This window comes from Pygoscelis adeliae, unplaced genomic scaffold (genome assembly GCF_000699105.1).
Source record: "Pygoscelis adeliae isolate BGI_AS28 unplaced genomic scaffold, ASM69910v1 Scaffold30, whole genome shotgun sequence".
NCBI lineage: Eukaryota > Metazoa > Chordata > Aves > Sphenisciformes > Spheniscidae > Pygoscelis > Pygoscelis adeliae.
This window is the reverse complement of record NW_008823915.1, coordinates 2,003,719-2,021,237: the sequence shown is the minus strand read 5'-3', so window position 1 is coordinate 2,021,237 and position 17,519 is coordinate 2,003,719. Positions and strand designations below refer to the sequence as shown.

At 39.8% G+C, this 17,519-nt stretch overlaps 1 protein-coding gene across 1 annotated transcript in view; it reads left to right on the top strand.

Annotated features, from left to right (window-relative positions):
* Positions 1-17,519, top strand: part of GIGYF2 (GRB10 interacting GYF protein 2) — a 78,905-nt gene that overhangs the window by 56,884 nt on the left and 4,502 nt on the right. Inside the window, 15 exon segments of the mRNA XM_009319182.1 lie at positions 125-315; positions 1,005-1,164; positions 3,124-3,290; positions 3,685-3,773; positions 4,797-4,904; positions 5,460-5,557; positions 6,203-6,303; positions 7,114-7,275; positions 12,110-12,268; positions 13,472-13,708; positions 14,324-14,446; positions 15,073-15,276; positions 15,404-15,609; positions 15,902-16,056; positions 17,398-17,519. The exon segment at positions 17,398-17,519 is cut by the window's right edge and continues 6 nt beyond it. Coding sequence (XP_009317457.1) covers positions 125-315; positions 1,005-1,164; positions 3,124-3,290; positions 3,685-3,773; positions 4,797-4,904; positions 5,460-5,557; positions 6,203-6,303; positions 7,114-7,275; positions 12,110-12,268; positions 13,472-13,708; positions 14,324-14,446; positions 15,073-15,276; positions 15,404-15,609; positions 15,902-16,056; positions 17,398-17,519 — 2,282 coding nt within the window.

Genomic DNA, 17,519 nt, shown 5'->3' with positions numbered 1-17,519 from the left:
AGATATGAAAATACTTTTGCTTTGGTGCTAATTTTGAGCTGTTGAATGTTTTCTACAGTAAGTTCTAAAAAGTCATTTTCCCTTATGTTAAAGATAAGGAACTAATTCTAACATTTTTCTTTAGATTTGGCTTCTGTTGCTCAACCTTTGCCACAGATTTCTGCAGACACAGCTTCTCCTGCTCATCTTTCTCCTCCTGTTTCCAATTCAAATCCTGCTCTGCGGCCAGTTCAGACACCTGTCACAGCTGCTCCAGGCATGGGCAACATTCCCACTGACCCAGATGATGAAGAGGGCCTCAAACACCTAGAGCAGGTAAAATTTCTCAAATTCCTTTGTTGTTGATAATCATGAGACTTGGAGGAATGTGGAATGCAAAAAATATTTGAAGCCCATAAAAACAGAAATGCAGCTGAAACTTTACACTCCACAGTGTATACTGAAAGCTACTTTTCTTCCCTTCATTATTTTTTTTGGAGAATAATTCAAGCCTATGTGGTATTTTTCAGAATAAGGGTACTATACCTAGTGTTAAAGAGCTAGAGATCCTAGTGCTTATGACCACTGTCAAGTAGCCTTACCATTTGCCTTGAGAAACCATAAAACAGTATGCCCAATATATTGGGAAAAAAAATAATACATAAACGAAGCACAGACTGTGTTCATGAAAGTTTAGTGACTCCTGGGATGTAGAGCATTTTTCATGATATTGCTCCCATACCTGTTTTATTTTTCACCATGATACTGTGTGGGACCTTTTTGGCAAGTTGTTTTAAAGCTTTACTTAAGCAGGTGAACCGTGCTTGTTCAGGACTCTTGACAAGGTGGTAGACTAAACTCAGGGTTTGTGGTGCAATTACACCAGTCCTTGAGTTGCCTGTAACTCCTGCTACACCCTTCAGCACTGGGTAGTACAAGGTTGTTGTATTTGGCACACTCATTTTCAAATCTGTAAGCACACATCTAACTCTTGTATTCCTTGCTGGTTTTGATGTCTCCTGCAGCAAGCAGAGAAAATGGTGGCATACCTGCAGGACAGTGCCCTTGATGATGAAAGACTAGCAGCAAAAATTCAAGAGCACAGAGCAAAGGGTTCCTCTATGCCGTTGTTCCATGAAGCCATGCAGAAGTGGTACTACAAAGATCCACAAGGAGAAATTCAGGGTAGGTCTGTGCCCTTTACACTTCCTCTTTTGTTTCACAGAACTGTTAGAGTTCGTCACAAAATTACCACCAACAGATACTAATGTGTTTTTTTTTTTTTACAAAAGCAGCACAGGGAATTTACCACTCTAGAACTAGGTTTTGAAAATGGATCCTTCTACCCATCACTGCCCCTATCAACTCAGCATGCCTCATGTCCAGAATTATACTTTATTGTGGCTAAGGTTTGCCATCACTTCATGTTTCTGTAAATTGAGGTTAGACTAAAACCTGTTTTTCATGCTAATAGTTACTTAGATTTCCAGACAACAGTGGAAACAAAACAAGAATGTGACCATTCAGTAGCTTGTTGAAGAATCCATGAGAAATATTAAAATCAGTTTTCTAAATCTCAGCCCAAAGACATTGAGTATTCAGGGAAGGGTAGTTTGTTTAGAATCCAGAGCAAAGAGAAAACAAGTTTTCACAAGCCGGTGCTCATACATAATCTCAATTTAAATTGTACATGCAGCCAGTGCGTTATTAGTTCGTGTAATACCAACTGTCTCATGCTTGCAGTTTTCACTTAAACTTCAATTTTTTTGCAATGGAAGTAGGAACAGGCCTTTCATAGAGATACTTGCATCTTTGCTTTTAGAAGATACTTTTCTTTTAGAGGTCTCAGGGCTCTGTCTTAGTAGCTGCTTAGCTGCCTCCCAAAAATGCAATTAAGCAGCGAGTTCCTTACTTGCTGTACTTCACTAGTGGTTGCTAATGCTGTTTAGTGTTAATGACTTCCTTGGCTATGAATTCTAAATAGGATTTGAGGGGGTGTTGTTTGTGGGATCTGTGCCAGTCTCTTGTCTGCAGGTATTGCACATCTTTAGGGTTTTCTTCTCACCCCTTTAAGTTTAAAGGATATTAACTATAAAGTGTTGATATTAGTTCAGTGTGCTTCAAACTGTATGTTAGTCACTGCTGAGTGTTTATTGCTCAGTGATGGTCTAACAGTTTTTCACTGGAGTAAGTACTTCCTTGAATGTGATCTCCAGAAGTAAACACTCCCACGTAATTTTTTCTTGGGATAACTCTTGTGGTTTCATATTCTCTGGGAGGAATTACCTTCTAAAGATAATTTTACAGAGAAGGCAAGAATTGCTGAACATTCTTGCTTTTCAGAAGATATTTTTGCAAAAATTGTATTTACGTGGTTCTTACTCTGATAAATAACCTTTCTTTTTTTATACTGGCTTTGTGTCCATTTGGATATGTAAAATTAGTATAGGAGTCCTCCTTTGAAGGGAGTGACTGAAATCTCTCTCAGGAAAAAAGAGGAAGAGAAGGAAAAGTGTAGCTTTTTGAGAAAGGAAAAGAGAAACTGGTTTCCTCGTTATCTTAAAAAATGTAATCTTGCACTCAGAGGTGAATCTGCTCATCTGCTAAGTTCCAGACACAGAACTTCCATAAAAAATATGGATTCCTCTGATTTGAAGGCAAGAGTTGAAACAGGCTAAGATTGTTTAATTATCTGTGCAATATATGTGGGGAAACTAGCACTTGTGCTTTTAGCACTGTCAGCTAGCGGATACTGCTGAGGTCCAAACCGGAAATTGCAACTGTCATCAACGTGATGCTGAGCCCAAAAGTAGTGAGCTTTGCTGGAAGGCAGGATGTGTATTAGCTGGACCAAGCTCCACGCCACCATGGCTGCTTGGCTTTCATCTCCCTCCAATGCATGGTAAAAGCAGTAATGCACTTTTCAGTAAAGACTATCTGGGGCAATGCTGTAGCCACTGTAAAGATCTAGGTAGGTGCATTGACACTTCAGCCTTGAATGTACTGTCTGTCCAGACAAGTGAATGAGTCAGGAATGCTAGCTACTGTGTTACTTTAACAAGCACCATGCTCTTTGTTTCCAATATGCTCAACTTGGCCTTACTTCCCCTTCCCCTCGATGTGTATTGGTTGGTGTTATTTCAGGTCCTTTCAGTAATCAGGAGATGGCAGAGTGGTTCCAGGCTGGATACTTCACTATGTCACTGTTGGTTAAGAGAGCCTGTGATGAGACTTTCCAGCCACTGGGAGACATCATGAAAATGTGGGGCAGGGTTCCCTTCACTCCAGGTCCAGCACCGCTTCCACATCTGGTAATTATGTGACAGTTACAGTCTTCAAATAGTCCTGTAACAAATGGAAATTGAATTATTTATGTGTCAACTGCTCTGTCTTGGAACTGCAGGTGTTCCAAGCACCAAAGTTGAGCCCTGTGTTACCTTTTTAAGAAAAGACACTCAATTTAAAAATGTTTGTTTTGCTAAGTCTGTGGCTGGAAGGCTTGGTCCTGTGGTACATAAGTGCTGTGTATTTCAGTCACCATACTACAGGCTTTGTTTGTAAATGTTGATCTCTGTCTAGGTATTTTTCTGTTTTCTTTGTCTTTTCAATTCAGAATGCAATTTTTACGTTGCTTGCATTTGCAATATACTGCTACTGTTATTATATATATGTTATTAAAATATAATGTTTTATTCCTAAATATAGGGCGAGCTGGACCAAGAGCGGCTGACTAGACAACAAGAGTTGGCCCTGATCCAAATGCAGCACCTCCAGTATCAGCATCTCTTAATACAGTAAGACTGCCAGTCCCAGAGATCTTCCAGTGGCTGTGTTCTGCTCTGCATTTTTAATCATCTGGGTTCAGCTTCTTGTCATTGTTTCCTTGGGCAATGGGTCTGGGAGTGCTTCACCTCCAACAGCAATAGCCTGCTTCCACAAACACCAGAGGCTCGATAATCTACAGGATTAGGACAGAGTGTGGCTACCTCAGGCACACTTTTCAGAGTCTTTTTTGGTGTCATGCATAGCTACTTTGGTGAGACCTGCTGTATAGGTAGCTGTTATAGTCAAACTGAATCCCAGCTATTCTTGTAATGCAGTTCGGAAGTTTTGGAGTCAGGGGAAAGCTACATGTTTTTTGAACTGGAGATGGAGAAGGCAGAACTTACTTTTGGTCTGCTTGCTCAGCGTTTTGAAGATCATTGGAAGGTAACTGCTGGAGAAAGCAGTTTGTCATCCATTTTTGCCAAAGTTGTCAGTTGTTCAGTTCTGGCCAGTTCCTAACAACTTGTTTTGTAGGAGCTTGGAGAAAAGAAAGCAATCAGATAGACTATTTGTTCAAGCATGTGCTGTGATTATGATTTTTTTTAATACTGATTGTCAGCTTATGATTTGATAAGGCAAGAGCCTGCCCTGGTACTAGGGGATGCTTTGACATACTGGGGAAGAGATTGATTTGTATAGGTGGGCAGTCATCAAAGCCAGATTAATTTGAGCAATCTGTATGTAATTTATAGAAAAAGGGAAGTAGTGTTGCACAGCTTACAAGAGTAACATTGGACAGCAATAACCAGTTGACATAGTTGAGGGTGAAGAGAAATTTGGTTCTGCTTGTGTGGGCCGGTTTGTTGTATTCTTGTATTTTGATTCTTTCCAAGGCCCCATTCTGTGGTTTCCTCTAGTATTTAGCATGTACATTGTATAGGTCAGTGGGCATTAGTCCCGGAGAATGAATCTGTGCGCAACTTCTGCAACTTGGGCATTATATAAATAAGCAAGTGAACAAATACCAGTGATTCTCTGCTTCTCTTTTGAAGACAACAATATGCACAGGTGCTGGCTCAGCAGCAAAAGGCAGCCCTCTCATCTCAGCAGCAGCAGCAGCTCGCTATTCTCTTGCAACAGTTCCAGGCCCTGAAGATGAGGTGAGTTAGCCCAGACTTGAACGGAATACGATTCTTCCTATACTCTAACTTGTATATAATGATAATTATAAACTTGTCCATCCTATTCAAGTTTGCTCATATTTGAGCATTACATGTTTTAAAGATTGTGTGAATATGAAACAGTTGCAGGATGTCGAATACTTCTTTATATATGTAGCCTTCACCTCAGAGAATGTTTATGAAAATGAGGAGGAAAATCTTATAGTTGAAATCATACCTTTTCGACAGATCTGTTGTGCTGGTAACAGAATGTCTTTGCCAGTTGAGTTCTGCAATACTGGATGCTTGTTCCTCAAACTAGCCTATAAGCAGCAAATGCAGAACTGTAGCAGTAGCTGGCTTAGCCCTTGACCTGGTAGCAGGGATGAGATGGGCAAGAACTCTGCAAGCAAGTAGTATTGTCCACATCGTATTTTTGTTTTAAATAGAGGTGTGGAAGGAAAAGAGTATGTTACAAGTTACTGAATCTCATGCATGTTCAGAGCACCCATCTCCCTGGAAGTGCCATGTTGACTCTTCCTGTTGGTATTACAGAATATCTGAACAGAACATGATGCCACCTGTTACAAGGTCTGTGTCAGTGCCGGACACTGGCTCAATATGGGAACTTCAGTCAGCTTCACAACCTACAGGTAAGATGCTTAGCATGCGTCAGATGTTGAGAAAAGTTCATGGATTAAGAGCCAGCATCTTTTGAGACAATCGCTCCCTTTTTGACGCTAGGGGAAATTATTTCTGCATCAGTATTTTTTAACTGGTTCAGGCTACTTTGTCTTGCAGTTTAAGTTTCATTTGAGAGCTGTGAAGAATACAGTAATTTTTCCTATGGTTATAGGAAGTCTTGATCCAAAGGGATTGCGTGTTACATTATAAAGGTGTTCTGCTCTGATGGGAGGAGTTTGAATAGCTGGTTCTTGTAGAGAATTTTGTAGGAAACCCAGCCTTGCTTCAGTAACGGGCAAGCCTTGTTCTACAGGAAGATAAAGTGGCCCTCTACTGACTTAGGCTAATGTATTGTCATGATTTTAGGCTAATGTATTGTCATGATTTTAGGCTAATGTATTGTCATGATTTTAGGCTAATGTATTGTCATGATTTTAGGCTAATGTATTGTCATGATTTTAGGCTAATGTATTGTCATGATTTTAGGCTAATGTATTGTCATGATTTTAGTTCATAAAATATAGTAACTGCATACACAAGATTTTCCCCTTTCAGTTGCTTTTTGGTGATGTGCTTATTTTTGCTTGTCAATGTTTGTTTTCTTCACTATCTAGTCTGGGAAGGAAGCAGTGTCTGGGATCTCCCCATTGATACTGCAGCTCAGGGACCAGCTCTAGAACAACTTCAGCAGCTCGAGAAGGCCAAAGCTGCAAAGGTCAGAAACTGTTTTGTACTGTAAGAAGTTGGGATTGCTGTTCTGCAGTGTAACTGTGTTACTTGAGCCAATGGAAGACTACTAGCTCTTCAATCCTCGGGCTACTCTGTACAATTTTTACTAGATTTTCATGGAAAACGCCATAAAGAGGATATGGGTTATAGAAACCAGTTATGAAATCCTTGTGGACTGCTGTTTGGAAACCATTGCTGTGGAGGTACTACTGACCTCTAAAGTAGTGGTTATATTTTTTACACTTGTGACTTAAAAACTCTTCACTAGCCACCTCTGTTTTAAAATGTGATCATCATGAGCTGTCATGCCAAACCCTGAGCAGGAGCAGGTAGTCGTTCTCTTAATCCTTGCATCTTTTCACCAGAATTGGTTTGGGGAATCGTAAGAGTCCTCTTTGTCGGGGTTGTTTCACACTTACTCTAGTGTTAAATTATTTCTGTAAGTTTGAACCTGTATGATTCTGTACGTTTCCTGAAACTGATTATTTTATGATGACTGCAAAGCAACTCACTACTAGCTTCTAAAGTCAGAGGTTATTTTAAGGAGCTGATGTAGAAAGACTGACTAGAGAACTGGTGTTCATTGCAGAAGAGAAATTGTCAGAAATTGTTCTAGACTATTTCAGGAATCTGACCCCAGTAGGCAGCCAGCTGATAGGTAAAATTACAATTAAGGGAGAGCATCTGTCGGAGGCTTCATCTGTTATGTTGTTACTATGATCTCAGCAGAGTTGCCCTAAGAAATGGTGTAGGAATACGTTACCTGCATCTGAGTAGAGTTTTATGTGAATTGTAGCTAGAGCAAGAGAGGAGAGAAGTGGAAATGAGGGCCAAACGAGAGGAAGAGGAGAGGAAAAGGCAGGAGGAGCTTCGGAGGCAACAAGAAGAGCTACTTAGGAGGCAGCAGGAAGATGAGAGGAAACGACGGGAAGAAGAAGAACTGGCCCGCAGGAAGCAAGTGAGTTTCCTCAATGTAGTTCATCTCTAATTTTAATACTTCATAAAACTCACTTTAAGAAACCTGTGGGGTCTAATTAATCTTTGGTAGGTGTGTATGAAGACAGTTCTAATATTTTTCATGTGAGTATATGAAATGATTCTTCTGTTCTTGATTTTAAGTTTAAGAGCCCAAATTGCAATCTGAGAAATGGGCTTTGATGGTTCACTTCAAGATAAGTTCCTGTTTGTGAGCTGAGAGGCTTTATTCCGTGTGGAATATTCCCTCCCAACTTCTTAGTGTCAATATTAGACTTTAGTTAGTTGCCCAGTTATTGTATGTTTAATCTTTATTCACCATTTATGCAGTGTAGTGTTTTGATAAGGGTATGTTCTGGAGTAGACTGGAGCTTGAGCAGCTGTTTCAAATGAATAAATTGTAGAGGGCTATAGTGGAAAAAAAAAGCGATGTAACATTTAGCTTATTTTTTCCCTTTTTTTTTTAACTTAGTAAATAATTTTTTTGAATAAATGACTATCTGGGTTATGTTGTAGAGTCTTTCAGCTTTATTTTCTTGAGTTGATATTTGGGAAAGGAAGGGATGAATGATGTGATCTGTGTTGCAGTAGGAGAAGGAATGTAGGAGTTGTAGTATGTTCTTAATCTTGCAAGAACACGAAATGGAGACATTATTAGCTTGACGTTTCTAGCGTTTACTTCTGAATTCTGTATGGAAGAAAGATTAATTGTTCCTTAAGTGTCGTAGGAGGGAAAGACAGTGAAAGTTAAAGTTTTCACTCTGCATGTGAAGGATAAGGGCAAGGACATTGTTGAGCTTATTCACTGAGGAGTTAGTCAATAAATGCCCTGTAAAGTAGCACATGAATAATAGGCGAAAGTAATAAATAATTTTGTCCTTTATAATATTTTCTATGTGCTTAGGTAGGCAGTTGTAAAGCGCGTTTCCTGGTTTGAGGATCAGACACTTCTGAGGAAGCCTCTAGAATCTTTAGTTTTATTTGTAAGTTAGTCATAGACCTCAATTCACTCAGTGTTTGGGTTTGTCACTGAAGATCTCTTTTAATAGACTGCAGTGTGATATGTAGTTAGCTTTCATGGTATCTTTAAGAATCAAGTCTATAAATAAATGGCTCCTTGCTTTAATATATCTACTTTGTGTACAGCAAGTCATTATGGTATACAGTGGAAAAGCATCCTTTGATGTTCGAGTTCAAGCTTTACTGTAGCACTAAAGCAATAATACACTCAAAAGTTTAACTTTCGAGTTAAGTTGCTTTAGACCTGTTTTAATAATAACTAATTTTTCAGCTGATCACCTGGTAACTCAATGTGTTTCATCCATGGCGGCTTCAAATAAATAGACTTGCGTTGTTTCTTTTCAGACCGAGTTTTGCTACTGTGTATAACTTCTTAGAAATGTCCATTAAATTCCAAAGTGTTTTGTCCACTTTGGATTTGTACAGTAAACAATCTGATTCTCCCTTACTGAGATGTCATGGGAAATAATTATTTACAAGGAAGAAGCAGAATGGGGTTGAAAAACAGTCACAGCAAGTATCTTAGTTCATTACCAATTGAATAATTGCCACAATGCTTAATTCCGAGCAGTAATGTCTTGAAAAGGTAACAAAAGAGTTTAAGCACTTCTCTGGAAAGAGAATAATGTTGTATTCTGTATTTAAAAAAAAACAAACAAACTGGTCTAATATTTGAATCTGACTTCTGTACTGGAAGGCATTGTAGAATCAGGGATGAACTGATTTATTAGCATGGATTTATACAGAGGAGATGATGCTTAACAAATTTGATTAACTTCTTTTGAGGAGATGACAGTGAGAGCTGAGAGGGGTGAAGCAGTAGACTTAATCTGCCTGGACTTCAGGAAGGCTTTTGATGTAATACTGCATAAAAGACTAGTATATAAGGTTAGTAAATACGCTGTTGATGGTGAATTCTAAATAAAAACAATAACTCATAGAAATTCAATTCTGTAGGATGAAATGTCATACCAAATGTTGAATCCAGTTCTGTTCATAGTTTTCATCAATTACTTGCACTGTAGAATTGCAAACAGTAATGCCCAGCTTGTGTAGCTCCTGTATTTCTTATTTTTGTTTCTGGTCTGATATTTTCTATTTTGTAATGATTGATTGCTTTCAGGAACAAAATTTGAGGTTTAATAATTAGCTAATAATTGTTTTCTCTGAATTATATCTTTAGTGCTCCCTTCAAAGTACTTGGTTCAAAGATGAGATCTACAAAACTAAAAGATTTGTAAGCCCTAGTAACATAGACAAGCAGAATTGCAGGTGTTACTAACTGCAAAAAATTCTATAATATTTTATTTAAGAATCCAGAGTCTACTGAAATGAGGCTTGCTACTTAAGGATTTTCTGCAATATTATAGGTATTTTAAAAGATCTGAAATAAGTTGTCTGTACAGCAAGATATGTGTGCTTGAAAACAATTATTAGAAAAGATGCTAAAGAATATTGGGATTCTCTTGGAGCAGGAAGCCATGAATATGGGAGCAGTAAGAGCCAAAGGAATGAGTCTGTTTCCCATACAAGTCAGTGACAGAAAGCTGGAGAGCTTTGAATGTTTTTGGTCACATGCTCAAACAAAAATATTGAATAGATGTAGATGAAGATACAGAAGTAAATATTAAGACAACCTTTTCTATAGCTGTGAAGAGTAGGAAAAAAGAATCACATCAGCCATGTGGTTCCCAGCTTTTCATAATCTTGCAGATTTTTTTTCCTCATTTTGGTACAACACTGTTCATCTTTAGTTCTCTAGGGGAGAGAAGTCTTTTTTTTTTTAATTGTTGTCATTCAACAGTGTCTCTCTTGGCATGTCTGAGCAAGAAAGATCCCTACAGTTTTATTAATGGCAATTCTAGTCTCACTTCCCAAAGGGGAAGTAGGGCAGAGATGTCAATGAACTGCTGTCATATAGGAGGACTTGGTGACTTTGTTCATCTCTCTCAGGTACTACGTGTTATGTTAATGACTAGTGCCGAGCATCCCCCCCCCCTCTCCCCCCCAGCCTGGCTGGCAGCTAGGCATCCTGAGCTGAGATCCTGGTGTGTGGTCTCTAGTCAAACAAAACAGACTGGCACACCTCCAGCCTCCTCAGTAGACTTTCAGCAAAAGAAACAAGCAGAAATTTTTCAGCACTTTTATTGGGGACACTTGATTATTGTGACTTGTCTGCATGTGTCCAATTAATTCAGTTACAGGCCCAAGTAACAAAATGGTCTAGGTGTTTTGTGTTGTGCTTGAAGCTTTTGTGAATATGACAAATCAAGGATTTGATTAATGAGAAAATGATTCACAGGCTACTGTTTTATGTCCAGCTAGCGGAAGAAAAATTTACACTTACAGCACTTACATTTAGCACTAAACCACTTAAGTGATATACAGGAATATGAATTACTTCTTGGCTTGCAGCCAGCAGCTCTTCAGTGCCATATGATTGCTTATAAAAATGTTCTGTCTACTGGACAGTTACATTGTAGACATCTGAAGTTAGCCATTGTCAGAGAGAAATCTGGTCCAGTTGTTCAGTGAACTGTATTGCAGTTTGTGCTGTGTGTATATGAAGATTTGGTATCAGATTTAGTAAAATGGCCTTCGATTTCAGAATTAATTTCCTTGATTTACCAGAGTTCAAAATTTATATCCATGTTGCACAATTAGTGTCCCTTCATCCTGTGAATAATGTATTGCTTATAAAAAAAACTTGTAAGTGTACAATTGCACAGTACTGATTGTTCAAAAGGAAAACGTATTTATGAAAGCTTAAAAAAAGTTATTGTCCAAAAAGTAGGACCTTTGGGTTGGGCTGGTAGGATTAAGTCAGAAAGTGGAGAGAAGAATAGGAGGGATGAAAACCAGGGTGGCCTTAACACAGTTGCTGGACTTCAGAGATCAGAAAATGCAGCAAAAAGCAAGGCTATTATATGCAAGGGAAAGAACTAGGGGAAAAGTTGCACGGATGCACTCCTGTTTAACAATATACAGGAGGCCAGCAGAAGGCTGGTTGTGCCCTATTCTTCCAAAAAGCAAGTAGCAGAATGGAAAAGCTTCTGTTTATATTGCTCTTCAGAGCAGTAGGAAAGGGTGCTGATTTTTATTTTTGAGTTAATAGTTTTGCTACTTGGAAGGCAAAACATAATTTATTGGAAGCTATTTAAATAATTTAGGGATAGCCCAAAATCAAAGCCTTCAAGAGACCTTTTGTCACCCATGATATTTAAGTAGTATAGGAATAGTGCAGTCAAAGCCCTTTCATGAAATTCCACATCTCTGGGACTTATAGTGTCCTTAAGTGCACTGACCTCCTTAAGCTTATTTCTGGTGTCTGGAGATATGGTTTGAGTTTTGTAGTGCACTTGAGTAGTCAGCGTTTAGAAAATCCTCTAAGTAGAAAAAGCTACCAACTTAGAGCTGACACCCAAAAAAAGGAATTATCGATACCCACACATTAAAAATATATATATGTTCAAGTACAGTTAGTACATATTGGAAAGAGGAGTCTCACCCTTTGTTTTCATTCTCAACACCATTCTTAAAACCAAAGACAGGCACCGATTTCATGTGTTTCTTTATTAAAGTAATTCATTTATGTATGAGATGCACGTTGCATCAAAAAAACTTGTTAACATGTGGGTCTGTGTTGTTTAATATAGTTGTTTTGGTAGCACTTAGCTTGGAGCTAAGGAGCTTTTCTTGAGGCCACTTATCTGGCCAGACCATGTTGTAGTCTGTGTTCTGATGCAGTTCATCAATAAAATGGCATTTATAGATTGACATTTTGTTCCCAACTCCAGGAGGAAGCCCTGAGGCGACAACGAGAGCAGGAAATTGCACTAAGGCGGCAGCGGGAGGAAGAGGAGCGGCAACAACAGGAGGAAGCACTTAGAAGATTGGAAGAGAGAAGAAGAGAAGAGGAAGAAAGACGGCAGCGAGAGGAGTTAATTCGTAAACAGGTGAAAAATGGCCTGGTTATGGAGGCTGCCAGAACAAACAAGCTTTGAAAGTTGCATCCGTGCCTGAAAGACCATCAGTTTTGGTGGAGGAAGGCAAAGCTTGTGGACAGTATGAAGTGAATGAAAAATAGGTCGTTTACCTGTATCCTGATTTCAGACAAAATTATCAGAATCTGATCTACCCTTTGGAAAAGAGATTTGTGTTGAATGATTGTTTTCCTTCGTGTTTGAGCCTTAAGAATGGCTTTGCAGCATGGTATTTCTACTCCTTTCTTCAAAAGAAAGGCAGAGTAGGTACCAGAATAATAATTTGTTTTGAATTGTCACTCTCTGAGGCTTCGCTATAGAATCGTTATCTTTAACGTCATCCAAGATGATCAGTTTTGCCAGTCTTTCTGTACTATAGCCAAGACTATACCCACTATCAAAGTTTCAGCTTTTTTCTTCCCTTTTCTTGTCTTACTATTAACAGGGTTTTTTCCCTTGGGGTCAGCTTTAGAAGTCCATATCGGGGAACTTGAGCTTCCAGCCCCCTAATTGATACTCTCACAGTCCCTAAATCAAACTAATCTTGAAACACGATTGGCTTCACATTAACTTCCAGGTCCATTTCAGAATTGCCAGTTATTATTTAAAAATTCTTTTTCAGGCCCCCCCCCCCCCCCCCCCACTCTCATTCATCATCATTTCTGTCCCACCACACAGTCATCTCCTTTGTTAGCAGGAGGATCTTTTCCTTTGCAACTCTAGTGTTCAGCAACAACAGTAAACGTCACCATCTTTGTCATCTTTTTTCTTATTTCATGTCAACACGTGTCCCTTTATTTCTGTCAAGTTTTATTCCATTGAAAGTATAGCAGTGCTTGACTGTAAGTAGTATAAGCAGATAGAAGCTCAGAGTTGAAAGGTGCATAATTCCTAGAAGGGAAGTGGTGTGAAATTAGCTAGTCTGAACTAGGGAGATGTCATTCTCTTCCGAGTCCCTTGGTGGAGCAATGGGAAACTTATAATTTGGGGAGGTATAGACTATATTATTGGGCTTTCTTGTCTGAGAAATGTAAAGGTAAATGAACAACCTAAACAGCACATATTACAGATATAAAGGCGCACCTCTGTTCTGTCAAGATCTCAATATCACAGAGTAGAATTAATTTAGATTTTCCAAGTCTACTTAGACTTTACTCTTCTTTATGTCCTGGGAAGGAAGAGGAGGCTGCCAAGTGGGCACGTGAAGAGGAGGAAGCTCAACGGCGACTTGAAGAAAGTCGGCTACGCATGGAGGAAGAGGCAGCCAGACAGCGGCTTGAAGAAGAAGAGCGAAAGCGCAAGGAGCTGGAACTCCAGCGCCAGAAGGAAATAATGAGACAGAGGCAGCAGCAGCAGGAGGCTTTACGACGGCTGCAACAACAGCAGCAACAGCAGCAACTTGCACAAATGAAGGTAACATGTTTCTACAGTTCAGCTTTCTCCTTCAGTTCAGTGTAGGAATTAAAACCACAGCAGGATTCAGGGCTGTCTAGACTAGCTTGAACAGAGCAGGGAGGGATGAACTATCTGGAGAGGGAAGAGGGTAAATAGTTGACTTCCAAAGTGACGGGAGAAACAAGAGGAAGGTAAGTTACAAAACACAGAAGAAAAAGGTTCAGTCGCTAGAAACTTACTGGAAAGGGGTTCACAGATGAGTACAGATGTTTATTCTGCTGCAATGAGCAAGGGCCAGTGCAAAGTTTCTAAAGCTTGGAGTTTCTAAAGTTCTTGAAATCAGAATTGATTGTTGTTTTTCAGGCAGTTATGTGTTACCTTATTCTTGATACACTGTGTCTTTGACACTATTATACATCAGAGGGCAATTCAAAGAAACATACAGTTTACACTTTGAGTGTATTTTCCAATACTTAATTATACCATTTTATACTTTCCAATGTTTTGTTAAAGTTTAAAGGTGGCCTGCCTTTTCCCCTGTGCTGCGAGCTTATACTGATTTTTCATGATTATACTTCAGTGGTATTCTGTAAAACGTTTTGTAATTCCTAATGATGTGGTTTTTTGGCCCAGCTCCCCTCATCTTCAACATGGGGTCAGCAATCAAATTCAGGAGCTTGCCAATCCCAGACCACACTGTCATTGGCAGAAATCCAAAAGTTAGAAGAAGAACGAGAACGGCAGCTTCGAGAAGAGGTAAATAGTGTAAACAGAGTGTAACTTGTTAGTGGACTCAAATATGTGACTGCTTAACTGTCAATTAAGTGATTAGAAGGAAGAGTGAGGATGAGGAATGTTTTCTTGAAATAACATAACTCAGGTAAAATCCTATCTTTTTCAGGCATAGGTTCAATAGGTACTTGTTTGAAGGTTTTCATAGCTTCTTAATATAAATATCTGAGAGGAGGGGAAACTATACCCTTTTAACCCTAGGAGTATAATATGTTCACAAAACAATATAAAATTATTTCACATCTATACTGTAATTTGTTTGCAGATATGCACAAGATGAGGGCATTTTAAGGGGCAGGGGGGCAAGTGGTGGTAGGAGACAAAGTATTCCTCCAAGACCCCAAATGCTTAGCTGGCTGCAATCATGATTAGCCAAATTTATTCTGTCCTAGGCTAATGAGCAATTTGTATTTACTAGTTACTTAGTGTCTCCCTTTTTGGAGGAACAGTAACAACTCAAAAAATAATAGGTCAGCCAGACTTCTCCAGAAGAGAGTGAAATTAGTTTAAAACCAGTTTCCCAGCTAGACTTTTGAATAGTAATGATCTTCTGAAAGTACGGACAAGCACTTTTGTCTTGCATGCAACAGCAAAGGCGTCAGCAGCGTGAGCTAATGAAGGCCCTCCAGCAACAGCAGCAGCAACAGCAACAAAAATTGTCAGGCTGGGGTAATGTCACCAAACCAACAGGCACCACCAAGTCCCTGCTGGAGATACAGCAGGAAGAGGCAAGGCAGATGCAGAAACAGCAGCAACAGCAGCACCAGCAGCCGAACAGAGTCAGAAATACTACAGTACGTACGGTATTTATCTAATCAGTATGTAGAGGGAAACGGTACATGACAGTTCTCCATGTCTGTTCATTACTGTTCTGCCAGGTCTGGTGCTAATAACCAGGATCTCTTTGTTATGTTTCAACAGCACTCTAACCTGCACACCAGCATTGGGAATTCAGTGTGGGGCTCCCTAAACACTAATCCCAGCAACCAGTGGGCATCTGACCTAGTCAGTAGCATCTGGAGTAATGCTGATACCAAAAACTCAAACATGGGTTTCTGGGATGATGCAGTGAAAGAAGTGGGACCTCGTAACTCGACCAATAAAAACAAAAGCAATGCCAGCCTCAGGTAGGAACTGGGGAAGGAGCTTTTGCAAAGAAAGGCTACCACTCCTGAGATGATCACTTAGCAGTTATGACATCTTAATGTGTTTTCCTTTTTTTCTCTGTCACTCAGGATCTGTTTTGACCACAAAAATAGCTAATAGGTGACCATTCACAATTTATTTTGTCATCTACTTGGAAAATTAGTTGGTTCTTAAACAGTGTCTGCATCTTGTAAACTAGTCAGTCTTGTAACACTGTACTGTATACTATACTGTTGATAAGTCTGGTAATTTATTATGTTTTCTTTATCTCAGTAAATCTGTAGGTATTACAAGTAGACAAAACAAGAAGGTGGAAGAAGAGGAGAAGCTGTTGAAATTGTTCCAGGGGGTTAATAAAGCCCAGGATGGATTCACTCAGTGGTGTGAACAGATGCTTCATGCACTCAACACAGCCAACAACTTAGATGGTAAGAGGTGGGGAGGAATGTTAATGATCCATTGTGAGAAACAATATCCAGTTTGTTTCCTGACTAAATAGTTCTGAGGGAAAGTAATGACATCAAAGTAATGTTTTTAATGCAGTCAGCAAAATGGCATCATTAAATAGCAGTCCGAAGAACTGGCTGCATCATCTTCTCCATGGTTTTCATTGGGCTAACTATAGCAAATCAGTGGGAATTGGAAACAGTTTTAAAGTCTGCCACCCAGAGCTCTGCTGAGGATTTTTGGTGGTCATGGAAGCATTATCAGGCAGATGGATGAGGATCCAGTTCACTTTCAAGTGCCGGTCAAAGCATCATATGCCCCTGTGCAAAGCATTTTTTGGCGTGAAACTCGTTGTTTTTTACTAATTTGCTCGAGGGCACGTAGGGGAGCTCCCAGTCCAAGATCCCAAGCTGATACCTTCTTGTAGCAAAACACTGCAAGCTTCCTACTGCCTCCAGTGTGGACCTGTGCAAATACTTGTGCTCCAGCATCTGCACGCTGCAAAGTTGTGGTTCTGTGGGACCCTTGAACCTGAGTGAGGAACCAGTGCTGCCCCAAGAGCCAGGATTACATACACCTCACATAACTGCAGTGCCACAGCTTCCCTCCTCTTAGAGGAGAGGTACTAGAAGTAATTTGTTGGCCCCATCTGTGGTATACTAACTAGCTGCATCTGGTGTCTGAGGAGGCACCATGGCTCTGCAGTGCCATTGTGAGTCATGCATCAACAGTGAGCGTCTATGCTTCCAAGGGTACTTTGTGCCACAGGTGGCAGCCTGTTGTCCTGGAGTCTTCCTGGCTTGTGATTTGCTTTGCCCTTCTCCATGTTAAAAAATTCAATGCAACAAAGATACTCTAAAGAAAAAGAGATGGTAAAGAAGGCTTGCAAGTGAGCTAGCTGTTGAACTTCAGGTGCTTGCAGGTCAGGTCAGCCACTGTGGAGTGTGATCTGTTGTGCTTCAGCCAAAAAGAGACTGTATTGATGACAGCTCTGAGGCGAGTATTTTCCATTTGGGCCTGGCATTAAATTTGAGCTTTAAAGCTGGCAGTGGCTAAAGCTGATGGGCTAACATACCCTTAGGACTGTCAGTTTATTTTTCCTTCTCATCATATTAGCTGGCTTTCTTATCCTTGCCTTGACTGCAGAATAGATGAAGCATTGCATCGTAGGGCTTTACTGTAGGCATCTTAAAAGGGCAAGCTGTGTGCTATGGCTACTAGATTAGCAAATACTTGAAACAGAAATCCAAAGTTTGTGTTTATTGCATGTGTGTGTTCATGCATCAACATGCATTCCCTCATGGTCTGCCTTCTTTTTGCAGTTCCCACGTTTGTTTCTTTCCTGAAGGAAGTGGAGTCTCCCTATGAGGTCCATGATTACATCAGAGCCTATCTTGGAGATACTCCTGAAGCCAAGGAGTTTGCCAAGCAGTTTCTTGAGCGT